Source organism: Pempheris klunzingeri, chromosome 12 (assembly GCF_042242105.1).
Source record: "Pempheris klunzingeri isolate RE-2024b chromosome 12, fPemKlu1.hap1, whole genome shotgun sequence".
In the NCBI taxonomy this organism is placed as follows: Eukaryota; Metazoa; Chordata; class Actinopteri; order Acropomatiformes; family Pempheridae; genus Pempheris; species Pempheris klunzingeri.
Genome location: NC_092023.1, coordinates 7,190,747 through 7,213,935, shown reverse-complemented (window position 1 = coordinate 7,213,935; position 23,189 = coordinate 7,190,747). Strand labels below are relative to the sequence as shown.

Here is a 23,189-nt window from a genome sequence, read left to right as displayed (position 1 = left end):
AGCAAAAATATGTCCAAAAACACTATTAAATGCTTAAGACTTTGTGCCTGTGTGTTTGTAGGTGTGATTTTTTTAACCTTTAGTTGACAGTGGAGAATCACACAAGATGGGAATCTTTACAGTTCATACATGCTTATGCCAGGAGATACAGTATATGGACACACATATATGTGTTGACTGCATGGGCTGAATACATCATTAAAAATCCAAGCCTATGAGAGTCCATTCTAAGCTTGAGTTGAGAATAGCCATCTGTTTGCAGCTCACTCTTTGTAGGTGGGCCTATTAGAAATGGAATGTGTGAGACATTAGTCCTTTGCTCATATTTCTCAGCCAAGCAAGAGGACTGAAGTGTCTGCCCTGCTGCATGCATACATTACACAGACGCTCCTGTCTGACCTCAGATTAACCTCTGCAGGAGTAACCTCAAGCTCAGGGGTCAGTGGGTCGACGTCATTGAACAGGAAATCATTATGATAGAGCAGAAGGGCTGGGTTGCCAGCAGAAAAGTTGCAGTTAGAGTTTTTGTGTGTAAACCCTTAAGAAAGGTAAAGAGGCTGCGTATTCGCAACCACGCACGCAAGCACAGTAAACTTGTGCATACGGGCCCAAATCTCCAGCGAAGCTTGGTCGTGATTACACAGTGATGTCAGGGAAAAAGAATGCTAGTTTGACCACAAATCAACCACTAATAACTTCCTTTGTGGTGAAGCACTGATGTAAAATTAAGCTTTAGGCTGTAAAGAAAAGTCTTTAAAACAACTTTATTGTCTCTGATACAAATTAAAATGCATAACTGTGTAGCTGGATGAATGACGTTGCGTTTCCACATTCACAGTGTGGGGACAAACTTCTCATTTGGGGACAAAAAGCAGGTTTAAACAAGGTAAATCTTTACATTTAATGGGTAAGACTTAATTATGGTTATGGTTTGGGGGGTTGGGCATTGAGCAATTATAATTAAGGCCACAGTGCTTCTCCAGGAAATTAAAATGAGTCAGTGCAATGTCTGTTTACATGCATAGAAGTCCACAGTACGGCTGTACCATCATGAATGCACATCTGGAGGAATGTGTTTTTAATCACAGGTTTTGTACGAACAGCAGGATCATATGTTTGGAAGAGAAGCTACAGAAGTCAGAAAACTTTTCTTCAGCAAGTCCATATCATCTTGTCAGAGGTAGTTTTGCTCAGATCTTCAGACAGTCTTATCTGTAACAGCTACTGTGTCTGTCTAAGAAGTACTTTAAAAATTTCTGTTTTTCACCATTCCTGTCCTCTCACTCAGACAGCTGCCTCAGGCTGTGAAGCAGGTCTCCGTCTACCATCATCCTCTGTTGGACACAACAATGTAACAGCACCCACTGTAGGCTATAATATTATCCCCTCTAATATCACCATGACTGTCATGTCCCCGAGTCCCTTTCTCTCCCATCAGTCATTGCCTTCCAACTTAATTTTAAATCATTCTCTCTTTATTGCTGTCACAGTGGTGCTGCTCATATGACACGTCCTTGGCTGCTGTATCATCAATATTTTCTAATTGTTTTGTGTCCTTTGGTCAAGTCAAGTCAAATTTATTTACATAGCCCAATATCCCAAACCACAAAACCACAAACCCTCAAGGGGACACCTAACACCACAACTGATGCTGCTAAATTTGTTTGCTGATTTCTGACAGCAGGACTTGAGGCTCCGTGGTACGAAGTTCCTTTTTTTTTTTACATTTATGTGAATGAAACATTCCCACAAACAGAGCAGAAATTGTCACTTTATATGGCAATCTGAGGGGCGTTGATTAAGCCAGTGATGAAATCTCATGAACACACACCTCTTTCTGGAGCAGACCTCACTCAGCAGGCTGAAATGGGTGGTTTACGGTAAGTTTGTGCAGTTACTCGAGTGTGGTGAACACTCACCTTGACCTGACAGGAGGTCCTGCAAGTACTGATATTATCAGTTTCCTCAGGAGAGGTAAATTCTCTTCTGTGGATTCAAGGCCTTAATCTATGATTTTTTTTGTATGCTGAGTCAGTATACTCCCTGTCGAGCCCCATATGCTCAGACTCAGTTTAAGTGTAAATGCAGCTTAGAGCTGAAACTCCTGGGAAGAGGCGCATCAACATGTAAACAAATTACAAACTGATGAATAACTACAAAATAAATGGGTATGGTTTAACTTAATATTTGGCCGTATGAAAAGTAAAATGTTATTTCAAATGAAGACGATGCTGTGGAGATGATAGATAGATAGATAAATATGTTCACTGGAATTATTCATGAATGTGCCGTTGCCCTTGACCAAGGTGCTGGACTGCGACTGCAGATGGTCTCCAGGCGCAGCACTGTGGCTGCATACTCTTAAAAGTTAGGATGGATCAAATGCAGAGGAGAAATTTCCCCGTGGGGATTAATAAAGCGTACCTTACTTATTACCACTCTAAAAAATATAGTACAATCCAATGTCACATTGCAGATAGAGCAGTTAAAGATATTTTTCAATGAAGAAGCCAAAATAAGCTTGGCAGTGATGGAACGTATTATCTCAGCAAAACATCTTAAAGCTAACTGGTGTCAAAATCATGAGTAACATCTCCTCACTTTGTTGCAAACAACACAAATTCAAATCTGCTTACCTGTCAAGCTAACACTGCAGAGTTGAAAGAATAATTGACGACTAAAACTCTGCATTTTAATTTTAGATGTGGCCAGCAGAATTCATTATCATGAAGGAAATTTAAACTCTATAATTAGATATTCTCTTAACACACTGCATCTATCATAAGCAGTAATATTAAATGCTGATCGGGACACCAGGATGTAAGAGTATGAGAAACCTGTTTCTATTATCCAAATCTATTATAATGTCTGATTTACTGTCTAAGTTCCCTTTTCTTGTTAAATATTCAGTGGCTTCTGAAATTATTTCACAGAGGATATTGTTATTGTGACGAACTGCTCACTGCTGTGGAAGCGCATGCCTGTGACAGTAAGCATCATTTTGTTTTAGCCTAAAAGATTTGAAAGCACTCACTGCAACAGTGGTCTTTAAATTACTTAAGCATTGTCTGCTTGTGCAGTTTGTTGACTTCAAACAATCAGGTGTTGAAGGTGAGAAATATTTAGTTGCCCCGTTTTGATACCGTTATGTTCCTGCAGCTGAGAAATCACAAGAGAGGACATTATTCAGCTCAGCACAGCTGTCACAGCACAGAGGGCACTGAAATGAGCTTTTCACATGAGTAAAAGCAGTACAGTGTTAACCCCAATGTCCCCGTGTTTATTTCCTCATCAATATAGATCTACAAAGGCCAATCAAAACATTAAAAATAGACCAAGACGTGTTTTTAATATTTCCATGTGGTTTGTGTACGTCTGTCTATAGTATTCTACCTGGAGCTACAACACAAGCACACACACACATTTCTATCTCTTGTCAGTGTAATGTGATACCATCTTTGAGCTTACTGCATGGCTCCCTCTTGTGACGGAGCAACATCACATCCACTTTGTAGGTTTTTATCTCTGCAGTGATTTCTGTTGGCCATTAGATGGCAGTAGCAGATGAGGGATGCTTATGGTGACTGGCCGCTGGTAGAAATACCAATAAAATGGATCTGAATCATGTTTCATGGTGAAGAAAATGTCTCCAGTATGATTAGCCTCATAACTAATAACTGTAATATAGACAAGATGGTTTGATTCAGTCTGCATTCATTGTGTTTCAGTGGAAAACACCCAAACACTCGTGTTGTTTTCATATCATTTCTAAATATATCACCCCTTATTTTGCCCAAAATGTGATGAAATGTGGTATAATACAACTTCATGTTTGTAAATCAGTTATTTTCCCCAACCCATTTTTTACAGTTAACGGTATAACACTGACAATAAAGGTTTTTTCACAATTTTATGGCATTACAAGATTACATTTCCTGTGATCTTATTTCACAACAAGGTTGTGAAACCTAAAAGTAATTTTCAAGTGGTCCAGATTCCCCAGAACTAAGCATTTCATGGCTTCATGGTGGCTCGGCTTTTAGACTTCATCATCTCAATTTAAGCTGCACTGGACTCACTCCCAGACTGGAGGAGGATCTCACTTTGAAGTAGGATTAACATGTACGGGTAGTCGGGGTTAGAGGTGGTGGGCCAAGTGGAAGTGGAGAGACCACTCAAGAGGTTACTCTACCACATTTGTTCTCCTTGAGTGTGTTAGGAAGGGTGCAAACAACGAGGAGTTTAAACTCATATTTTGGACGTAATGTGATTAAACACCATCAAAAAGGAAAGAATAGAATTTAAACAAAAAGAAATACAGCAGCCGGTTTGTAATTACTCCCACTGCCAGAGTTTGAGCTGAGTATGACAAATGACAGGGCCTGAGAGCCTTATCTGCTCCGAGACTTGAACTGAGCCGCACTCTCGTGACACCACTGATCCTTGTGCATTTGTTTTGGGGATCAGGTGTCACCTCCCAGAAATCATTATTAATACAACACAGTGCCGCTCGACCAGCAACCATCAATCATCTATGAGACGCCGCAAAGCCTCCAGATCAAGATGGGTCAGTGTGGGTGAAAGGCATCTGTCCCAGCTGCTGAGCCACACAGTCTGCCGCTGTAGCCTGTCTCCAACCCCGCCAGAGGGTTTGTTTGGTGTCTTACATTTCATACAACAAAGATGATGCTGATGCTCAATGATAGCTTATGATTTCCTAAGATATACAGGGATAGTTACTCACTCTGTGGGAGGGTTGAGGTCCTCTAACTTGGTCTCAAAGAACTGCAGGACCTCGTCACTTTGGGAAATGTGGGAGGGAAGCTTCAATAGAGCCTGTGGGAGAGAAGGGAGGGAGAAGGCTACTGTTTGCAACAAAGACACATATTTCAAAGGTTGCATGTATTTTTAAAAGCGCTGAAGTTTGGTTTGAATGACAATGAGTAACCAGTTCATTACACTTAGTCATTTTACAGTACGTCAGATGAGAAGACCAGGCGGAGATGTGGAGGGTGTGGAGGGGAAGGAAGAAGGCTCTGAGTGAGGGTTAAAACAAAGGAAAGCACACAGAGGTGATATAGTATACCAGCCGCCAGTCTAAGCTGCATACACATTCAAAATGAGATGCTTTGGCCAACTGCGCTTGATTCAGAAAAGACACTCTTGTAGGAAGAATATTAAAAAGAAATCTAGTTTAGTGTCTTTAAGCCTCTTGCCTTTACAGCTAATCTTGTTTAGTTCCTCTAAATGAAAACTGCTGCCACACTTGGCAACGCACCTGCCCCACATTCCCTTCTCTGACCTAATGAATATAAGAGGGTCAGGTAGCCATCTGCACTCACTACTACACTTTGGTCTGCTGATTCATTCTCATTCTTTGGATTCTGCTTTACCCCTCTGTGCCCCCATTTCCCTCGTTTCCTTTATAGGCTGCCTATTTACATTGGTGACAGGAAATGACCAGTGCAGATAGAGCAGTTGCTTTCCTGTTGAGGCTGGTGGGGGAGATAAATGCTGAGGCCTGCTGTGGAAATACTGTGGCAAATGTACAGGGAGTAGAGCATTTATAGAGACAAAGTGCTCTTCCGACTGACACACAAACCAAAGATGAGTAGTCAACATTTACTGTCCTAGAAGACAAAATAACAGTAGACAAATGGACACCATGTCCAAGAAGTTGTGAGAAAAGACGACTTCTGAGGATATCATGAGACACGCAGTCTCTGCCTTACTTTGCAGTAATTATCCAGGTGCTTCAGCCTCCTGACGGCTACATCTCTTATGTGACTTCGGCGAAACAGGACTTTCCCTGAGGAAAAACGCAGCACTGTCAGTTGTACATACATCTCCAAAAACATTAAAAATTGAATAATTAATCAGATAATCAAAAGTACTAATTGAAAGGCTTGTTATTCCTTAAGTGTTTTAAAAACACCAGCATGTCATGGGAGTCTTTACCAGTCGAGTGAATTAAAAAAACAGTATTAATGACGACATGTAAACTTATTACCAATGTACCAACTCCTCTTGCCCCTACTGTTCATAGGTGGATCAGTTAAGTCATTAAATTGTGACTATCATGCTAAATGGCAAAAGCTGGAATTTTCAGCGGGAGCCAAAAGGACCAACTCCTTTTTTCTTACACATCATCTTTTCATGTAATTACGAAACCATAAAAAGCTTTTCGCACTCTTTTCCTCTACGCTCCTCTAAGCTCTGCCTTCCCCTTTATTAATCCTCCCTCCACAGCTCTAAGGAGACTGACTGACTGCTGTTATCGTTGTCTAAATGCACAACACCCACTAAATAGTAAAACTGTACATGCTGTTTGCTGTGTGTAAGGGAATACAGTTCACCCCATGTCGGGCTCACAGAGACATCAAAACAGCACTGCCTTGACTTGAGCAGCACAGCTCGTCTAACAAAGGGTCTCTTCACTGCGCTCCTCTGCTGGCCCACAATGAATTTATCAGATTAGACAAATCCCTCTCTTCTATCCTCCTACTGCCATGGAAGACCACAAATTGATTTGGCAGTTTATAAAACAATGCAATGTGGTGGGCCATGCTATGGAGTCTGTAGGAGTACACACAAATGTCTGAAGGCCTTTCTTTGGCTTGTGCTTACAAGTCTCTTGAATAGAGCAGTTTCATAGATAAAGCCAAATTTGATGTGATATCAAAGTGTTGTGTATGCTATGATAAATTTTTCACCTGGCAAAAAAGGAATAATCCTCTTTTTAGGGTCTTTCTGTCCTCCGTCGATTGGGAACTTGTCGAGGATTCTCATCTGTATAAGTGAGGGAGAAAGTGGAGCAACACAGACATGAGTTGTGCAGCAAAACTCAAAAGCAGCCTTTTGAATTGCCCTGAAAAAGATACACAGCATTATAAATGGCAAGAAATCATTATCTTCTCATTGTTTGATGGCTAAACCACATGAGCTTTCATCTTTTATCTACCACAAGTTTACCAGTCAAAGTTGAAAGTGGAGGAATCTGCGATGAGATTAAAAGCAAAAAGAGGAGGGAGGTGCAAACTCTCAAGGAACAGTCGACCTTCTTGTTACGGTGCATGAGTACAACGCGGGGTGTAATTACATATCGTCTGAAAAGCTGCGGAGCCGTGCTACTACAAACAGTTTGACTTTGATCTCTGGGACAGCAGACAAGGCTACATCACCCACACTTGTCTGGGAAAAAAGAAATCAAAAGCAAGTTCCATTTAATGAGCTCTAAGTGCCATCAGAGGAGATAATTAACACTTTGATGTTAACACTTGACACTGCTGACCATTTACAGACTGACCTATTGAGAGATATACAGCCAAACAGACAAAAAATAGATACAAAGCATGCTGTGCCAACTCTTTTATGATAGCAGCATCCAACTACTGTATTTCCCTCTAAGTGTAGCAGTTTGTTTCAGCATGTGTCTGCTTGGATACACGTATGTGTGCACAAGTGCCACATTGTGTTTGATGCATAAGCATATTTTGTGGAGCACTGAAAAAACCATGTGTTACAAATGTGTTAAGTATGTGTCTGAATGTTTCTAGTTTCCACTTTGAATAAATTATGGCAACACCATGAACGCACATGAGAGCATCCTACAGTAACACAAAGCTCGATATCCAGATGCAGCCCCGCCTTTGTTCGTTCTTCCTTGCCTTGTTCCAGATGTGCTCTGTTAAATAGCAAAGGCTGTGAGCGTCAAGCTAAGCACAGTCAACTGAAACCGGGAGACTAGTCTTGGTCCAAATCGAGCCAAAAACAACCAGGTGGACAAACAGAATCAAGTTTGGAGGGTAAAGTTGAATCCAGCGCGTCTGGGCCTGTAGGAATTGTTTGTAGGACTTCTACAGTGAGAGGTGGTTTGGTTTTGTCTTCTTGTGGTTCTCTCTTTTCTGCACTCATCTGCTGCCTTTGCTAAATCTCTAAATTTTGCTCAGGGCATGGCATTTCCCCCCATCCTCCGAAATACAGAGAGTTAACAGGAAGTTTCTTTTGAAGTGGACAGCCATCATTATTGTGGTTTAAGCCCAAAGTAAAAGGGCTGAGTATAACGAACAGCACTGGTTAACCACACCTGTACTTAAAAGTGCACAACACATAGAGTTTTATGCTCCTAAATTTGAAAAGAAAGACTTCAAATATGAACACAAACCAGAGTGTTTTTCTTTAGAATACTATGACAATAATACAATTACACAGCAAGGGCTGTTATTTTCAAAAATCCAAGTTTTTATAACATTGGCCTCTGTATTGTTTGTCTGACACACTAAACAGCACATTCATCATGTTATCAGCCTCCCTGCTGGATGTAGCTGTATACTCCCTCTAAGATGGGAGTGTTCACTCAGCAACCTTTAGAAACCGCATGATAGAGAGGCTCTCCCCCAGAAGCGATGACGACATCACCCCCGGGGACCTGCCTCGATACACTCACAACCCTACAGAACAGGTGTGAGAGGCGTTTCTATGGCAACAGCTGAGCAACTTGGGACAAAACTCTGGAGGAAAACATTTCTCACATTTCATATACCATCAATTCAGAGGCTTCGGGGACCCCAGATGCTGTATTTACTCTATACTGCTTTCCTCAGCTCTGCACAGGATACGTCAGTGTGTTAAGCCGCACTTTCTGCCAAATGTTTGAAAAATGAACATGTGCATGTAGCAACAGGTGCTATGATGTAATCACGTTTCCCAGTCTCTTCTTACACCCTCCATAATCAGCTCTGTGAATAAATGCACGAGGAAGAAAGTGCAACAAACACTCGATCATCATCTCTATTTTGGCCTTATGATATTGTGGACATGAATTATGGCGACAGGCGAGACCCAAACAGCTTCTGTACACTATAATGATAATCATTTGAAGCATTTAAACTTGATTGCACTCACAGGAGTGGGGAGGGAGGCACAGACAAAGAGACACTGCATTGAGCAACAGACAAAGAAACTGTTTGGAGAGGAATCTCAGACGGAGGGAGTTTGGAGGAATGTTTGAGTGGGAAAACAATCTGATCCCATCTCTGCACTGTGTTTTGACATCTACTTGACAGTTGTTTACTGCAGAGAGATCATGATGCAACAGTCCTCTTGGTCAGAAACTGTCTGTGACTTACTGATTTACTTGGAGAGAATCACAGTTTCTTGAGGATGTTGTTAATAAAGCGGCATTATCATCATTATCAGAACCAAGTAATGTAAACTCAGATTTTATGCCTCTTCTGGTACTAATGAATTGCTGCAGGACTGAAAAGTATTTGAGTCTCTGTTCATCTCTGCAACACAGACTCAATTGACTATAATTAGAAGAGAGGGTACTTTTAAAACATTAAAGTCTGTTAACAGATCTACTATGTATGTGAAAGAAAAGTCATATAGAACTTTTTGTGGCTCGAGAAGGAGCCGCGTGACATCTGACAAATTGCCTCAATTGGCGTCAATTGAGTCAGCATCGGTTGAGGCTGAGGATTACAAGTTAGACAAGGAATGGCTTCTGTAGCCCGCTGCTCATTTCTGCTTGATGCTAGCATGTAGAGGCTACACAAACTGCAACTAACATAACAGAACTAAACTTGAGTTGAGTGGCATTATGAACAATGTAGGCCTCAGGTTTTAACCAGGAAGAACAATACTTTGATACTAGATACTTTGATCATTTCTTTAAACTGTCCACCGTGAGTGCAAGACTGTGATGCTAATCAGTGTTTAAATAATCTTTAAAGGAAACACATTATGATCATTTTCAGGTTAATACTTTTAATTTGGGGGGGGGGGTTTAGAGCAGGGGTAGATTATGTTTTAGCTGCTGTCTCTTTAAGGCCCCCGACCTGAAAAGCCCAGTCTGCTCTGATTGGTCAACTCTCACAGGTCTGAGCAGGCACCGCCCACCCCCACATGGAGACGTATGAGTGGGTTTTTGCAGCAAACAACGGGGCAATTTGTCTGCTTTGCTCATGCCTTTTATATCTTATTACCAGAGCTAGCGTTAGTGAGATAACAACAATGGCGGATTTTCAGTGGGCGGACCATCAGCCTGCTAAGGGGCTGAAGGAGGTCACATGTTCAACGGACATGTGACGTCACATGAGGGGCCAAATCTAAAACGGTGTGTTTTCACACAGATTTTGTGAAAAATGGAGCTGGACAAAAAGAGAGAGGGTGGTCTTGTCTCATTGTTTGAGGATCTCTAGACACACCAGGGACACATATTAAAAGATTTAAAATTTAAAAGATATTATACTTAGCATGTCACCTTTAAACTTTTATTCTCAACCATTAGTTTGTCTTAGCCCCATATGCATCCAAAGTGTTCCAAAATAGTTTTTTTTAAAGAAAAAATAACCTTGCTTAAGTCCCACCTTATGTTGAGAATGTAGGGCAGACTAATTATAATGCAGACAGGGTAGAGCTGACCCTGGTCCAATTCCCCGATCCAAAAATAATGACGACTAAGGGATTTTTGAAGAAGTTTCTATCCAAAAGGAAACCAGGCCAGCTTGCACACTCCACAATCCCCCTGTGGAATGCTATGACCCATGTGCTCTGTACACTGTGGTTGAAGGGTGTGGAGGGGGGGAAACCTCACTCCTTTCTCTTTGGTGGTAAACTCTGTTTGACACACTGACCAATTCTGCTCACGTCAAACATGTGCGGGTCAAAAACATTTCTCTTCCCCACCAGCTCAGCAGTATTCAGCATGAAAACAAATGTCTACAAAAACAAAGAATTGATGTGCTTAAGTCTGCATACACATGCAAAGAGCACACTTCACTTAAGGTCAGCAGAAAAGACAATAACAAGTAATCAGACAAAAAGGAGATGGGATCCTGATAATGTATGATAATTGCCTCCCAGAGGAGCTGTTTGAGTTATGCTTAGTGCAGTAGGGAGGTTTGAAACATTAGCTGTGAGTGCACGTTTGAACACCCATTTGGCAATGAAAATGGATACTTCATCTTTAAAAGACAAACAGCAACGCTGGCAAGCTGTTGTTGACAAGTGGTGTTATATGAAAAGCTCTACAGTGCCGACTGATGCTGAACATAATATAAATGTCTGGCTACTGCTTAAAAGGCGTTTCTTGTTCTTTTCTGAATTATGAATTAATGTTTATCAGATGAGATCATGGTCACATTTGTAAGGCCAAGGGTGTCAAATGCATCTTTTTTTCCCCCTCTGTCAGCTTCTAGTGAACATAAAACGCAATTGTGCTACGAAGACAGAGAACTGTGCAAAGATGGGAAAAGATTGTAGGTGTCAGTTGGCAGACAAACAAAGACTCAGTTTCTGCTTGGAGACAAGACAAATATTTTAATTACGGCATTAGAAATGTGAGACTATAGTAGGCTGTCATTGCACCACATTATTGAAATCATAAGGAGACATGCAGCAGTTCAATATCTGTCTTATCTAAACATCCAAGGAAAAGCATCTTCCTTTTAGTTCAAAACTGTTCATTAGCCCGACCCTCAACCCCTTCCTGACCACAACTTCCTCCTATTTTCATCCAGTGCAATCTGGGATTGGTTCTTGCATTACCTTAAACTACATTCTCTTTCTGTAAGCAGCTTATTGTAAATCTCACTGGCTGAACTAATTTCCCCAATAAAAATAATAGTTTGTAATCATTTAGTACTTTAATATAAGTGTAACTTTTTGTTGTAAAGTCTTGTCTGTTTTTACAACTGTTCACCCCAATACTAATCCTGGATTGTCTGCAACTGCCAGTGTGCTTCACTCGAGACCCTTCATCTTTCACCTATATGACTATGTTCATATAGGACAAATAAAACACACCATCCCCACCCATTTTGTGTGGACAGCTGCAGACTGTTGTTCTTCACGGATTACCGTGGCCAGACAAACACGCCCCGGCAGCAGGGATCTATGGGCAAGACTAATGTTTACAGAGACAGGAGAGAAGCTCTGTTTCCATCAAACAGACCTGGGCTGAATTTTCCTGGCTATTAGCAAGAGACCAGAGAACAAAGGGTTTCCTCTGCTGCCTTCAACACAGCCGGCCCTCCAGAGCCACAGCGCTGTAGAGTGCAGTCTGGCAGAGAGGGTTATCAGAGAAGAGCCAGAGACTGGGGTCTGATTTAGGTTTAAACCCCTCAAAAACTGCTGCTCAAGCTACTTACATGTTTCAGTCTTTCTAACAAGCAAACTACCGTATAGATTTCACCTTTGTGTGGTTAAATTGTAACTGTAAATGTAAAAATGTAACTGGAGGCTACTGGATCCGCCAAAAAATCTTGAGGCATGGAGGCATTTGCCCCATGCTGTATTCTACATACTGACTGAGGTCATGTTTTCTTCCTGCATCTGCTGACTGGATTTCCCCCTATTTCCCTTTTTCCAAGCAGGCTTAAATGAGACCTTTCACTAAGCGTACCGTCCTCCAGCAGCTGAACAGAAAGACATGACCAAAAGGTCAAACTGACCTCACAGACTCTAATATGATGAAGACATATTCAGGCCATTCTCAGCACATAATTTGAAGATTGAGAACTTAAGCTGCTCATGTATTAAGTGACTGTAAATGTATTCAGTTCATTTGGTGGTATAACATACCTGTAGGTCAAAGAATTTGCTGTATCTCCTGTAGATGACATGGGAAGAGGAGTCTGAGTATGTAACATTGATGAGGTACACCTAGTGAGAGAAAGACAAGCACAAACAAAGGAGGCCCATTAGGAACAAAGTCACTTTGTGAAAGACACCGCAGCACCACTTTAGCTTGACTTGCCCTAGTGAGCCAAAGTGCACTCCCTCCTGACTTCACTTCAAGAGGTCATCAAAGGTCAAATAAACTCATTAAGTTCATTTATTTCCATCACACATTGAAATCCAACAGGGGTCAATGTAAGGGCCAGTAGATTTCACGTATTATGTCATTAAAACCACTTATAACGAATTGCATTCTTTCTACAACGCTAATAACTAAAAGCTGCATGTTAGTACATTGTATAACTTTGAATTTTACTTTTGTAGTGTCCACCTGACTCCACAGTCCAAGGCAACAAATAATGCCAAATATCGCCTTTATGTCAACAACTCTCAGCACTTCTATAAATCAACAAGAATAATGGCAGGGATGAAGTCCTGACTCAAACAGAATCTGAAAGGGGAATATCATTTTGGCAGGCATCAGTCACAGAACAAAACATTGCTGCAAGTTTTTCCCAAAATAAATTCTCTATTTGCCTCAACAATAAAGGGCCAACAAAACAATTGCGCACACCCTGAGGTTCAGAAACAGATGGCCGCATTATGCATTTCCATCTAAGCGCATGGGCACAGAGTGTTTACAAAAGCAGCATTTACACATATGGTGGCAATCTGCAAGGACATCAGTTACTAGTTTGAAATGCAGTCTTCAGACTCCAGTTCATTACAGAAAGAGTTTGCAGCGAGGCAGAACGAGTTCTCCAGCAGTTCCCTAATTAGATACAGACAGCATGACCAAACACTCTGAATTTAAGCAACAGCGTGGCTCAAAGTGAGGGAGTGTGAGGTCAAGATGCATCCCAGAAGAACCATGAACCATGCTTACGTTCGAACATGACAATGTAATGTATGCAACAGAAAACAATACGAGCTTAATATATTAGTATGGGTTAATCAGGAACTGATTGCAATGGTTGCAACCATTATTTATTGTAATTTCATTCAAGAGGACTACATTATTTACAGCTGATATCAAAACAAGTAAACACTACAAATGAATGCATATTTATGTGTGCGCTCATCTGCATTCAATTACCATGACTGGTGGTCATGTAGCTGATAGGCACAGTATTGGTCTGGATGCTTAAGTCTGTACTCAGCAAGGCTGTTCAAGCACTACACTGCACAAACTGAAGACCTCCCAATGAATCTCATCTCTCCTGAAATGGTCCCCCTCTAGCAATGTATGTAAACAAGGATTGGTTGCCATGCTGCATCTGGCTCCAGTGCCATGAGTCCCTGGAAGGAAGTCACACTTGAACAGTGGGGACAAAAGACAAAGGGTTGCTTCTTTCCTCTCTCAAACCGGACAAGCATTTTCTGTTGCTTAGCTCATAGATAATGAGATTTTATTTTTTTCTTCCTCTTCTTCCCCCATGGGGACTTCCCACTCGACCCTCACCTCCGGTTTGCATCCCAAGGGAAAGGCTGTGCCCTGTGTTTAGTGGCCTCTGGCAGCTTCCCTCAGCAGGAGATGGATGATGCAATTGATCCTAACTCTCAGGTCAATTAATCCAATTGTACCTGATGGACTAATTGATTTTCCCAGTCCGGCTGAGACATGTCTTGTGGCTCATCAGACTTTACTACTACAACACCAAGATCAGACCATACAGTCAAACAAGAGTAGGAGTCCACAGCCACACCCGCTGCTCGGTGAGTCTGCGCTTAGGCACAACAGTTCTTTGTGCTAAACAGGCCTTTTTCACAGCACACATTTCAGCTTGTCACAGTAGGTAAAGCACAGGTGTTAATGACAACATTAATTGTGGCTCTGTCCCAGTAAGTCAGCTTGAACAATGCCAGCACCCTGAATCTATAGCAGTTAATGGAATTCAGCAGTCAATCATTTGATTATCTACACCTGGGCTTTTCCTATTGTGACAACTCAAGGTCTGCAGTAAAAAAAGGCCAGATGTTGACAATAATATGCTTACAGTGACAATGCTAGCATGCAGATGTTTAACAGCGATTATGTTAACTGCGTTCATCCTCTTCGTTTAGCATGTTGGTTTATTAACATTTTCTAACACAAACTACAGCTGAAGCTGATGGAAATGTCATTAGATTAGATTTAGAATTTAGTCAAAAACCAAAGTACTTTGACCCGATGATGGCACCAGAGGAAAAGTCATTAGGATTCAACCAAATTTAATGGAAATCTTCCCAATAGTTGATGACATTTTTCAATCTGAACTAAAGTGGAGGACCAATCAACACTGCCACCCAAAGAGCCTTTCCCTTAACATGGCTAATAAAAACTGCCAACCACCAAAGATTGGTATAGACTGAAACAACTTTATCACCTTTTGGAAAGATAGCCATGAAATGTGTTAGACACATTCATGTTCTCTTCCGAATGAACTGTATTAACTTTGGTGATCCCCCCTCCTTTCGTCTAGTCCCACCAGCAGGTCAGAGTTTTGTAGGAGTCATGACCAGATTCCTACCGTCTTCCAGACAACAAATAGGCAGTAGAGATTAAGAACAGAGGGCTCTTTATAGGGTTCTTACTGTTTACGAGCAAAACAGTTCAATTATGTTCAGCCAGAGTGCATGAAAAGAGGCTCCCTGACTACTTTACAACTTTTTTTTCTCTCAATCAGCAGCTGTCACCAAGTCTGTCAGTCTAACTGGAATGATGAAAAGCCTGAAAAACAATTAAACAATTACATGATTGGAAATAGACGCTGACAAACTGTTGCTCTCCTCATTAAACCAGCCATAACTTCGTCTGGCAGCAGCAGAATGGGCAGCCTAACCTTAGACCAGGTATTTCTTCCTCAAAAGTCACTGTTTTAAAATCTAAGAATCTAACTAGGCCATGAGATGTAGGTACATAAGTCATGTTTCTCTACAGGTTTTCCCAAAATATCAAACTATTCCGTTCTCCACAGCCACTTCCTGACTAACAGTGATGAGAAGACCGGGTCTTGTTTATTCTGTACACAGCCGCTGAATGGCTGCCTCTCTTAGTTTATCAGTCTAACAAACAAACATCTCAGTTAAATGCCACAATCATGTCATCTTGTGCAATTTGCTCGATAGCTTAAGCCTTGTGGAAGACTCCAGTCATGAGCAATGGGTGCACTTGCCGTGTGCATGCAGGTACGTAGGTAGACAGGCAGGTCGACCATCCAGTCATTTAATTTGGTCCCAGTAAAATGATTGGATGAGTATATTACAGTCCTGGGACATTATTACAGTCCACAGGCACCGGATTCATTTGTTTTTCATGTTAAATGATTTCAGTTCCAATTGATTGCTGATAAGCTATTCTGACAATTTCAACCAATATAACAAAAATGCTTCTAAAATAAGTTACAGATCCTGCCTCTAATCTAAAGATCTGCCCATTTTGTTTGACAGGCAGTTGATCTGTATGAATTAGAGCATGAAACATCTGGAATTCTTGCATGTGAGCATGTCGCATATTTACAGTGAAAAACATGTTCAGTGTCAGATACTCAAGTCCCACCAGTCAAACATTGGGTGCACTGTAGTGGATGACTATAAGACTATTAGTAATTAAATGATAATCACAATGTTTTACATGTGCTTGACTGACTGACATAGTAAGTGAGTTCGTTAGTTAGTTATAGGTTTGTCACTGATTGGTTGGTCAATAGATAAGGACTGTCGGTCTAGGAGTCCTGACACAGGGGATCTGGCCTAGAAGAGCAGTGATCAAGTTTCATCTGTTTTACTCTCGATGGACCTTAAAGAACCAACTCTAACCAACTATTTGAATCATGTAGTTTGCTCGGGGCATGTTCTGTGCTGTAGCCTGATTGGCTAAACTCCTGATAAGTTGTGCCCAACAGGCAGCTCGTACATTTTTATTTGCCATATGCACCCCAGCATCTGCACAGGCTGACTACCGACTATCAAGGGGATAGTCACCATGAACTCACGCTGATCTGTTAATATGTTCAGGACATTATTGTTGACTGAATACTGGTTTAATTATGTGCAATATGTTTCTGTGGCACCTCAACTGTATAAAAAAATGAAAATTGGTTGAATTACTCGTTATATAACACATGTAGCCTATATTTTTGCACACTGTTGTTAATTTAGAAGAAAACAAGTCTGCATTTGCTATTATGCCTTGTCATTAATTTTCCTCAATGAATCCTCAAATTGTGTTTATGTGATGTTTTCTTTAAAAAGTTGAGAGAGAACCAAATTGCAGCGCAGCCTTTTCTGTAATATTTAGCATATTCAATGCCAGAATGCATCTGAAGAAAGTGAGGATGAGGATTATAATTTTGCTCCAGCTGTTACATCGAATACTTCAGAAGTAGTATTGCACAACTTGAGGCTGAGAAAAAAAAAAGTCACGCTAAGAACAAACTGTTTGTTCAGACGTTTCACAAACTTCTGAACATACTGGATGCATTATTTCTTTCTAATAACTAAATGATAGCCTGAGATAACCCGTGGTACATAGGTTCCAACCAGTCCGAGATGCTTTCAATACAATTTAATTCCTGTTTTCACTTGTAAAACTGGTACATTCCTTCTCACTGAGAATTTGATAATTAAAGCCGCTGGTGAAATCTGTTCAAGTATTCACGTATCATAGTTTTGGCCTTTAAAGTGGAAGCAGACAACTTTCCTCACCAAGCGATTCCAAGAGGTATCATTGTGCCACTGTTGTAAAGACAACCAGATCTGCATCTTTTAACATTCAACCATCTGACTGCTTAACAACTCTTCAATCACAACACAATATCGTAACTTTCACTGTTGCTCTTTTTAGAAAGTCTTTGCCATAAGATCAAATAATGATATGAATAATGATCAAACCTGGATGTATCAATAAGTAGGCAGGTTGTGTTATTTACTGATCAAGTTGAAAGAATGGCGTTTTGGTTGCACAATGGATGACGCACTTCCCTTGTGCTGTGAATCCAGCCTTTTTTCGTACCTGGTGGCAGATAGGATTCATGATGAAAGCGAGGCTTATAGGGAGCCATTAAGGAGGATTATAAAGACATGGTGTCATTATTCTATAGAAGTTACACTGTGATTCACACTTCACAATGATAGTTAAGCCAAACAAGATGTTTACTTCCACTTTAATCAAATAATGATTTAGCCAACTTTACTAATATGTTTTCTACATAATCATACTTTCCTTTCACAAATAAGTTAGCCCGTATCTTAACTCCACTAAGAGTCCGACTCATGTGATGCTAATAACTCCCACATGACAGCCAGATGCACTAATGAATTTAGTGCATTAGAAATAACCTTTAACCATAAAATTCTGCTATGTCATTACAGTGCGAAATTAATTGTAATTCATGGAAGTCTTAATCACGATTTTGGGTTAATTTACCTTAAACCCCTTAGTACTTTAATGATTGATGTATTTTCAATGTATTCATTTATTGAGATTCAGATATTCAGATTGTAAGAGCAAGAACTTCCTTGCTGCTGGAAGCTCTTCTTGTGGTTGTTCATCTCTGTAAATATTTTGTCAATTACAAAACCAATAATCTACAGGAAGATGTGAAAAACAAATGCAGTCAAATAAAGGCACCCACGTCCTGGCCAAGATGTCAACAAAATTTGGCTCCTGGTATGATCCAAGACTTTCTCTACTATCACCACTGGCAGTGACCTCTATGAATCATTCTTCATCCTCACCCTGCAGCAGATACTCTGTCTTCAATGGATAAAAAGAAACTGTCTGCAAACTCGCTTCCTGATAGATGATGATGACGTCTTTGTTAATACGGACAACATGGTTGAGCGTCTCCAAAGCCTCGGGGATATTGATGGAAGCAAGCACCTCTTTACTGGCCATCTGATCACAAACACAGGCCAGTATTCCATTTCAAGTGTACAAGTCAAACTCATTTCTTCCTTACTGCGGTGTTGGGGGCTTCCCCCTGTCTGTCTACACAGCTTTGGTCATGCACAAGATGTCCCAGTCCATTATAACTGTACCCATTGATGATGTTTACATGGGGATGTGTCTGGCCAGTGCAAGACTCGCTGCTTTTTCTCATAGGGGTGGGGTGTGAATACGCTAGGATGGTACATTCCCTCCAAAAAACTACATAAATATGGCCTGTGCTACCTTAAAGAACTGCTACTGATACACACATTCTTTTCAGCTAACCATGTATGTTACCTAATGGTAATTTACAGGCAGTAAATTACTCTGTAAATGACAGCTCCTGGGTTTTTGTGCCTTGGCTTATTGCACTTGTTTTGAACTGCTTTATAATGATGTTCTGGGTGGACGTCCAAAACACAGTCCCATCATTTATTTACAGTATTTGCTTTATGTGGAATGTGGGACCCCATTTTATTACATATTTACATAACTGCTGTCAGTTTGATGTTGTGCTAGTTTTATTAGTAGAGCTGGTATTGATCTGAAATACTTTCTGACTATTAACTGAATTGAGTCCACAGCACATAATACCAGCAAGATTTTAAGTCTCGCTGAAATTAAGTTGCATGTTTGTTTTGGGATTTGTTTGCTACTGCATACATATCTGCTCCATAAAGCACATCTCCTGGGTCATCCTTTGAGAAAACTACAGCAACCACACTGTTCTATCATAGAAAGACGATCATATGGACTAACAGCAAGACAGCAACCTGCTGCACAACACAACTAAGAGCCACAGACTTTGAACGACCTAGACCAAATTTCCTGCTGCGGTATCCCTGTTATCTAACCTACAAACACGAACACATCTTGCCCTGCACTTTAGCATGTTGAACAAGCAACCAAACAGTCATAGGGGAAAAGTGCACTGCTAATGTCAGTTTGGAAGCCATATAATTAGCTGGTCAGCTGCAGTACATTAAACAGCATCTAAACAGCAGGTAATCTACCCAGTAAGTTTACTTTTCCTCTCACCCCCCTGTCAGGGCTCAGCCTGCCAGCTGCTGCCAGTCACACACTGACACACCCCTCCATCTGCCACAGGGAGCATCGCTCATATTTCCCCAAAGACTCTTTCCTTCCTTTTAATAATAAAAAGCTATTGACTATAAAGTTTTAAAAACACATTGACGGACAAATGTGTGATTTCAGTTGGTGTACGGCGGTGCTGGCAGCTCTGTGGGGCTGTCCTCAGGCCCTGATGCTTTGTGCTGAATGCTGACATGCTTGCACAGGTGTAATATTTACCACATCCAACATCTAGGTTTAGCATTTTAACATGCTAATGTTTGCTACTTAGCACAAAAAACAAAATACAGCTGAGGTAGAAGTATCAATACGGCACTGTAGAAATACTCCATTAGAAGCCTGCATGAAAAATCCTACTTAAGTGAGAGTACATAAGGATTAGCAGGAAAATGTACTTATGGTATAAAAGTAAAGCATGTTACTGAAGGTGAAGACTTTGAACTAGTTAATAGTTAAATAGTTTAGTCAAAGTCCTATTTTTTGATTTATGGTGAAATATTATATCATTTGAACATTAACTGAAATTTAATGATGTGAGGAAATTAGAGACAAAAACAAACTATTTGTTGCAGCTGTTAACAACACATAAACATCTGAACTGTGACCCCGACTACACACTGATTTTTGTAAGACGTCAAAAGCAACAAAAAAAAAAGGGTTAGAAGCCACTGGGTTTAAAAGCTTGTTATATTATCCAATGTGACAAATCTCCATCTGAAAAGTCACTAAAGCTGTCAGATAGATATAGTGGAGTAAGAAGTATAATATTTCCCTCTCAGGTGTAGAAGAGTAGAAGTAGAAAAGCAGCATGCAGTGGAAATATTCAAGTAAAGTAAAAGTTCCTCAAACTTGTACTTATGTCAAATACTTGAGTAAATGTAATTAATTACTTTTCACTGCTGTAAATTAGATAAGAGGATCATCAAAGTCAGGTTGCACCTCAAATGTCATCCATCCATCCACATTTCACTCAAAGCCATAAATGTGACTCTCATGTTGACACATGAATAAAAATTGAGGGGATCACCAAAGTCTTTGGACCAGTCAGTCCCTCAGTTGTTTATATGTTTCAGTCAAGACCATAGAGGTCATCCATAAAGCTGCAAGCATGGCTAAAATCTCAAGAGTTGGTGCACAAAGTGCAGCCTACATCTGTGATGTTAACAGCTACTCGATAGCAGAAAGGAGCAGACAACTTACATAGTGTTTGGAGGGATTTCTCCTCTTCTGCACGTCCACAACATTCACGTCCAGGACGGTCCGGAGCTGCATCTTGACAAACCGAAGAGGATCTGCACCAAGGAAAACTCTAAATGCTACAAAATCAGACGCTCAGCCATGAAGACGACACAGACTATCAAAAACCATGAGGGAGCTGCTTTCAGGGGACTCTCCGGGAAGAAAACAAAGTTGGTAGAGGGGGGAAAAGTCTCTCATCCATGAAATGCTGGCTGAAGGCGGTCTCGGAGCTTGTGGACTCCTTCTGAAACATGACAACGCAGTAAAACTGGCGTTTAATCCGTCCTCCCCGCCCTCCTGAGGGGCTGGAGCTCGGACAGGAGGGGAGTGCCAATCAGTATGCAGCCCACGGGCGGTCCCACTCCGACTGGACTCACTGAACGGGACCCTCTGGAGGGCTGAAGTCAGAGATTTTTGTTTTTTGTCAGCCTGCAAAAAGAAAACAACATTATTAATTTGCACAAAAATAAAAAAATAAAAAGTATGGCAAAGAGAATAGCGTTGCTGCCTTCAAGTGCTCCCCCGACTTTCAGTAATAGTCTATACAAAAGAAAAAATAAATAAATTAAAATAAAACAGCCTTCTGCATGCTGCTTTTGTATTTTTTACTTCAAGGAAACAGCTTGTCCACTTAAATGCATGAACAGCTGCACAGAAACACACAACTTATCTGACCACCACACCTCACTCTCAGCTTCCACTTTTCCCGTTCATTTTGAAAGTTAGCATTTCCAACTGCACCTAAACTCATCATATTGCAAACGTCTTTGCCCCCTCCTGGTGGAGGAGGCATGAGCATGGAGGTGAGGAAAACAACAATATTTAGTTAGTATTCCCACAAGGGGGCGATACACAACACAGAACACATCTCCCTCAGGTAATAAGGGTTTTTATCATTGTTATTGGCAGAGGTGGGAGTAAAATACTGTACTTAAGTACAGTTCTGGGGTACTTAAATCAAGTATTTCATGTTACTTTAGACCTCTACTCCACTACATTACAATGATAAATATTCTACCTTTTGCTTCACTACAGTCAGTTTGATTTTGCATTGTATGATAACCTCATACATAAAGCGATAAGTCAATTCAACCAGCCGCAAGACTAAAATGCTTCTTACATGTTAGTACAGTAAAACTGAAACTGGCATCTATTGAGCAACAGAAATAGGCCTTTGCCACAGCAGACATTTTAACTTGTCACTTTAGGAAATTAAATGAATGATGGCTGCATTCCATGTAGCTGCTGGCTTACTGGTACACAGCCATCATTAATGTTTATTTTAGCACCTGTGCTTTTCCTACTATAACAAGTCAAAATGTCTGCTGTGAAAAAGGCCCATCATTTTAGTGCCTTAAGGTGACATGTAGTGTTGTGCCTTGGATGGCAACTTACAGACCTACTTTTGCTGTGAGTTATGCAAATAAAATACCAGCTAAAGTTTATCATAAGATTATTCTTTTCTATTAAGCCAGGTGTCAGTCTGTGACTCCTTAATCACTGTGACGTCTAGTTATCATAAAAAATGGGGATGCGTGATCAGTGACGTGCAAGGGGACGTATGGCAGGACCTAAAACTGCCATTTCTACAACATAGAGCCTTTAATCATGACTGATAAGGCTGCTCTTTCAGTATATAGCTCAGGTCATATTGCCGCATAAAATATTAGTTTTTCATTGCGTTCTGTACTAGTTTCAGCAGTGAACAACCTATTAAATGTTGTTTAACTCACCTTGACATATTTCAACTAACATTGTGCGCATTTCAGTTTCTAAGCCGCAATAAACTTGGAACGTAACCCTAAAACCCTGAAAAGAAGTGATCCTACACCCTAACAAAGTAACACTAAACCCTAAAAAAGTACATCCCTAAAGAACACTCGCTGGATCATGACCTAACATACACACTGAATAGGTTTGTGTGTGTAAAAATAATCTCTTATAATGGGACTTGAACCACATTCTGCCAGACAAAAGGTCTGCAGTAGACCTGGTCAGCAAGTGGAGCAGCTGGGGACTGTGTTGATAGTTTATTTTTACATACACACACATAGTATGGGGGGTAGAATTGAACTATTATTCTTTAGAATTTACTTTTTTAAGGTTTAGGATTACTTCTTTTTAGGATTTTAGGGATACTTTCCAAGTGAAGTGTGGATTAAAAACTGAGATGCACACAATGTTGAGTTAAGTTAAGTAGAAATAACTATGAAATATCTGCATTATGTCAACTCTGAGACAATGAAACACTATTATTTAATGCTGC

The 23,189-nt window shown here is 40.6% G+C and overlaps 1 protein-coding gene and 1 pseudogene across 2 annotated transcripts in view; one reads left to right on the top strand and one right to left on the bottom strand.

Moving 5' to 3' along the window:
• The window catches only part of LOC139210707 (SH3 and PX domain-containing protein 2A-like), a 52,312-nt gene extending 31,316 nt beyond the window's left edge, over window positions 1-20,996 (bottom strand). For both annotated transcript variants that reach the window (XM_070840836.1, XM_070840837.1), the window contains exons 1-5: window positions 20,885-20,996; window positions 12,586-12,666; window positions 6,714-6,789; window positions 5,733-5,809; window positions 4,745-4,836 (exon numbers count right to left, since the gene is read on the bottom strand). In XM_070840836.1, coding sequence (XP_070696937.1) covers window positions 4,745-4,836; window positions 5,733-5,809; window positions 6,714-6,789; window positions 12,586-12,666; window positions 20,885-20,956 — 398 coding nt within the window. In that variant the 5' untranslated portion in view covers window positions 20,957-20,996. The remainder of the gene's footprint in view (window positions 1-4,744; window positions 4,837-5,732; window positions 5,810-6,713; window positions 6,790-12,585; window positions 12,667-20,884) is intronic.
• Window positions 15,823-19,870, top strand: LOC139211257 (N-acetyllactosaminide beta-1,3-N-acetylglucosaminyltransferase 3-like; annotated as a pseudogene).
• Window positions 20,997-23,189: the final 2,193 nt, after the last annotated feature.